At 49.9% G+C, this 4,887-nt stretch overlaps 1 protein-coding gene across 1 annotated transcript in view; it reads right to left on the reverse strand.

Annotated features, from left to right (window-relative positions):
• SUPT4H1 (SPT4 homolog, DSIF elongation factor subunit) overlaps positions 1 to 4,823 on the reverse strand; it is a 6,475-nt gene extending 1,652 nt beyond the window's left edge. Inside the window, exons 1-2 of the mRNA XM_006036982.3 lie at positions 4,684 to 4,823; positions 4,484 to 4,590 (exon numbers count right to left, since the gene is read on the reverse strand). Of these exons, the coding sequence (XP_006037044.1) occupies positions 4,484 to 4,590; positions 4,684 to 4,752 (176 nt within the window). The 5' untranslated portion in view covers positions 4,753 to 4,823. The remainder of the gene's footprint in view (positions 1 to 4,483; positions 4,591 to 4,683) is intronic.
• Positions 4,824 to 4,887: the final 64 nt, after the last annotated feature.

Below are 4,887 nucleotides of genomic sequence, written 5' to 3' on the forward strand. Positions count from 1 at the left end.
GGATTTGGGAGTGTGCAGAGGGGACACAGAGGGGAACAAAAGCAGGAAAGACCTCTCCACCTCCCTATGTGGAAACATACCAGACCCTATGAGTTCAGATAGTCATGTCTATCTCAAGCAGCCACCACTATACATCCCAGTACCACTACTTAAAGATCACAAAACACAAGTTCTAGCAAGTCACAAGACACACCAGAGTACAGTCTACAGAGAATGCTCTGGGTCTAGCTGGCAGGGGCCTCTGCCCACAGGGGCAAGGAAAGAGCCCTCAGACAGAACATGATCTGATGTCTAAGAACTTCAGTGCTAGTCAAATCCCAGGATATTCCAGGCTGTACAGATTTCCAGACAAAAACCCACTTCAAATTGTACCCAGAAGTCAACTGGGGACCAACGGTTACATCATCTCAACTGATAGCAAAGGCTAGCACCCACATTCTGCAAGATCTTTAGGTGCATCCATAATCAGAATGCTTATAAGTGTCATGACCCAATGATTGTGTGTGTGCTTCGGCACTGCAGAATTATTTCCCGCCACATGGAACTTTCTTTGCACGGTGCAATTCTCAGCTGCAGAGAGAAAAACCCCGGTGCAAAAGAGTTCCCGCCACACACATGCAAATTCGTACCCCATTATTGGCTGTTTCTAAATTATTCCCACGTGGCGGCTAGCGATTGGCTTGCTAGCTGTATAAGACGCTTGAGCAGTTTCCGCCCAAGCCGGAGATCTCCGAGAATCTCGGGAGGACCCCGAGATCCCCGATTCCGAGAGAATTCCGGGGAAAATCCGAGAGAATTCCATGATTACTTCGTGGACTTCTATGTAAATCTTGGACCGACTGGTGGTCTGATCAGCTACCAAGAATCTCTCCCCGTCACCGAACGATCCCAACGTAACTCTACCCTGCGCGCTCGTCGAGAGTCATATTTCGGACTCTCATTTCGTTTGTTATCCAGAGCTCTATTCGTTTTGTGGAGCCTAGCAAACTCCGTGTGTGTGTGTCTCTTTGGTGGAGCCTAGCAAACTCCACGTGTGTTTGTCTGTAACTGCAACACAAGCAAGTCTTTCTGCCTGCACCACGACCACCTACGGTGTAAGTAAAGTTTTCTTTGTTCAACCACTACGAGTCCGTGCCTAATTCTAGTCCGTTGTGCCGACTTTCCCCGCCCACGTGCCCGGGCCGCTGGCCACAGCCCCTCGGCCCCAACAATAAGAAGATATTTATTCCATTTAAGCAGTTCAGAAATCTGGAAGATGTCACAATCACAAGTTACACATACAAAGGGTGGCAATACCCCATCAATGTGAACATTACCACCTACCAGCAATCAGATCTATCCAGCACTAAGAAAATCCATGAACTAATGGTATGCTACTGTCAACAGCCCAAGACTCCTCATGAAGTTAGTCAACAACATACATGTTTAACAAGAGGAATGAAAATGGAATCCTGTACAACCCCCGTGAAAGGATCTTAGAAGAACGAGCGGTTCCAGACCAAAAGTCTAAAGACTAAAAGAGGGGATACCCAACATCTCATGCATGTTGTGGTCAAGAATGGTTTTGTATTGGAGTTACTTTTTCCCCCATTAGAAATCCAAAATATACCTAGAGCCCTGAAACTTCAAGGTGAGTTGGGACAGGAAACTATGGACTGGACAAGATTTCTGCAGCATTTGGATCTCTCTTTCCTGTGGTCTTATGTGCAGCTATTAGATATTCTAAGGATCACAAGAAGGTGAGAAGGAAGAGAATCCTTCACATTGGGGAATTTTGTAACTGTACAGCTGCAGCCTGAAAATCAGGAACAGAAGGAACTAATTTCTTCCATAGCTTTCCTAAGCTTCAAAGGAAAGGAGAGCCTGGGATTCTTTATCTGGTAGGAGAAAGGTTCTTAAACTTTAACATTTAAGAGGTGTATGGGAATTAATTTAAAAATTAAAAGGTGCCATGGAGTTGGGTGTTTAACTACCTTTCTACAAAGCTTAGGAATTCCATGAGACAGGAACTTGACACACAGTAGAACAGCAATCCTTTCTGTAAGAGGCAACGTCTACCCTCTGCTGCTAGTATTCACTTCACGAATTATTTGAGTGTTTCTTCCTTTTATTCCGATTAGTCCCACTGGGACAGAGGAGCTAGCAAACTAAGCATAATTCTATTCCTTCTCATGCACCAGAGTAATTTTCAAAACACCAATTGGTTTTACTTCTCATCATTTGACAGTACCTGTACAGTCAATCATTGGGCAACAGAGAAGGAAGAAGGTTGGTAACATCCTTTACATCTTTCTGTATTAGTCTACATAGCTCAGCATGAAGCTCACCTATGCTGGCCTGCACCACTTAGCCCTAAACTACAGCCATTTTCCAGTTTTGTTTTTTGCATTTCTCCATTTATGACCTCTTGGCTGCACTTCTTTTATCCATTGACCAAAACCATTCCTTTCTAGTTAACAACTACATACATAACAATCCTACAAGCTCAGTCTAAATCATGCCAGATTAAGGCCCCAACTCCTTCCTATTCCAAACTCAAACCTCCTTCCCTACTACAGATGTACTGGCATATACATGTCCTATTTTTCATTCCTTCCCTCCACACCTTTCTTCCTACCCCACCCCCCAAACTGCAAGTCATCAGCAGGATCTGATAATTACAAGTTCAAAACAACAGTCTTGTTCTACTACCGAAATACATGCACTTACTGAAAGAGGGAGGCATATAGTTTTCCTCTACATCAGGGGTGTCAAGCTCACCTTGTGCTCTAGGCCAGATCTGGACCATGGGGCTCCTCATGGGATGGATCCAGCCCAGGGCATGGGAAGACAATAGTGCTAGCAAGTGGAGCAAGCAGCCACTGGCCAGGCAGTTGCTTGCCATGGCAGAAGTAGTACAAATGGTAGTGGTCCAAGAAACTGCAGGGCAGGGGAGAGCTGTGTGTCACAGCCCTAGCTCTGCACGCTGCTGCTGATAGTCACATCCACAGATTTTGTGCATCAGGCCACACCTCTAAATTCACTGGCCCTCCAGTAGCTCTACAGGTCAGATAGAGCTGCTCCATGGGCAAGATCTGAGCTGCAGGCCATGTTTGACACCCCTGCTCTATGTATAGCAGCACATAAAGAAAAACATTTTGGCAGCAAACAATTATTTCTTCCACCTGTGGGTCCACAGCAAGCTGCACTAACGGCTCTATTATTGTACCCTACTATATTGAAAGCTCACCAGATACAATTCCCCAAATCAATCCTTGTGTATCGCTTTACAAAGAAATACAACACTTATGACCTTCTAATGCAGTTAGAGTCAACGGAATTGCACTGTTATAGAGTCCACCCTCCTCATGCATGCTACTTTTGAAAACATTTTAATGTTATTTGAAATGACCTCAAACTCAGCTTCTTCTAAATCTCTAAAGTTATTTTTGTTTTGTAAATTACCCTTCCGCTGCAAAGGGCCATGGGAGAGCTCCCCAGGATGTGAGGCACCAGATTACCCTTCTCTCATTCACTGGGCTACTACAGGGTCAAGTTCATACTCCTCATTACAGAACCTCAATTCAGCATCCTATAGGTTTTCCTTCTTGGGTTCACATGTTAGTATTCAACCCACGGCCCCTGCTTTGGATTCCCTTATTCACAGGCTGGTTTAGTTGTTGTAACAAGGTACAGAAGGCCTAGGCTCACCAGGAACACTTTAAGGCTCCCTTAATTATGGAGGCCGCTGGAAACACAACTGATTCAGGGGACAAAAACCATGACAAGCGATGGAAGTGCAGATCAAAAGTTAACAAGTGTGCCAACAGGGGAACACTAAGCAGAGGGCACCAGTCCTTGAGCAAGGCTAAGGAGCCAGCTAATGAAACACCTGCCTGGAGATGAGTGGATGGAGGATTAGAAGACGGAGCCCCACGGTTGCCAGGGCTAGAGCCTTCTTCCTGGTCTGGCCAAACGCATCAGCTACCAGATCCAGGAGGAGGTTAAGTGGAAGGGTCCCGGGACTCGGTGGGGCCCTGGACAGGGAGGGCATAAGCAGAAGGGTGCGGGGGGAAGCAGCGCAGCCCGAACCTCAGCGAGAGGTTCCTGAGGAGGCAGTGAGGGGGTGGGTGCACCCCGGGCAGGCCCATGCCGGGGTCTCCCTCTGCTGGCAGAAGGGGCCGGTGTCACAGGTCTGTGAAATGTGCCAAATGTGCCTGTGGCGACAGATCCGGGTAGAAGCCCCCAGCTGAGGGGCTCGTGGGACGAAGGTGGAGAAGGGACTTGTGCACCAGGGACCCTCGGCCTCGTCAACACGCCCTGGGCAGGACGCAAGCACCAAACAGCGAGCAGCCGGGAGCCACAGTGCGCAGAGCTGGCGGTGAGGGGCTGCACGGACACGGGCAGCTTGGTGCCGGGACCCCTCCCTGCGGGTAGGGACACGCCTCGCCCAGGACCCGTGCAGCGGGAGGGGAGGGGAGGCGAGGGGTCCCTGACCGCTCACCCGTCGAAGGAGGAGCTGGTGCAGTCGTAGACCATCTCGCGGTTGCCCTTCATCTGCAGGTAGGCGTCGCAGTTGTCGCACCCGTCGTACTCGAACTGGTCGATGGTCTGCGGGCGCGGAGAGCGGTCAGTACGGTACGGTACGGTACGGTACGGTACGGCCCGGCCCCCTACCTCCCTCTCTCCCTCCCGCCCGCGCACCTTCACGAGGGAGCAGAGCAGACAGGCTCGCAGGTGCCGCAGGTCTTTGGGCACAGTCTCCAGCGCCATCGCCGCACGCACGTCGCGTCACTTCCTGCGCTTGGCGGAACAACTTCCGGCCCAGCGCCAGGCGCAGCCGCGCGCAAGCGCCGTGGGGGAAGCCCCGGCGCGGCAGGGAGCGGCCGGTCCGGGTGGCCCGCCACC

The sequence above is a fragment of the Alligator sinensis genome, unplaced genomic scaffold (assembly GCF_000455745.1).
Source record: "Alligator sinensis unplaced genomic scaffold, ASM45574v1 scaffold367_1, whole genome shotgun sequence".
Classification (NCBI taxonomy): domain Eukaryota; kingdom Metazoa; phylum Chordata; order Crocodylia; family Alligatoridae; genus Alligator; species Alligator sinensis.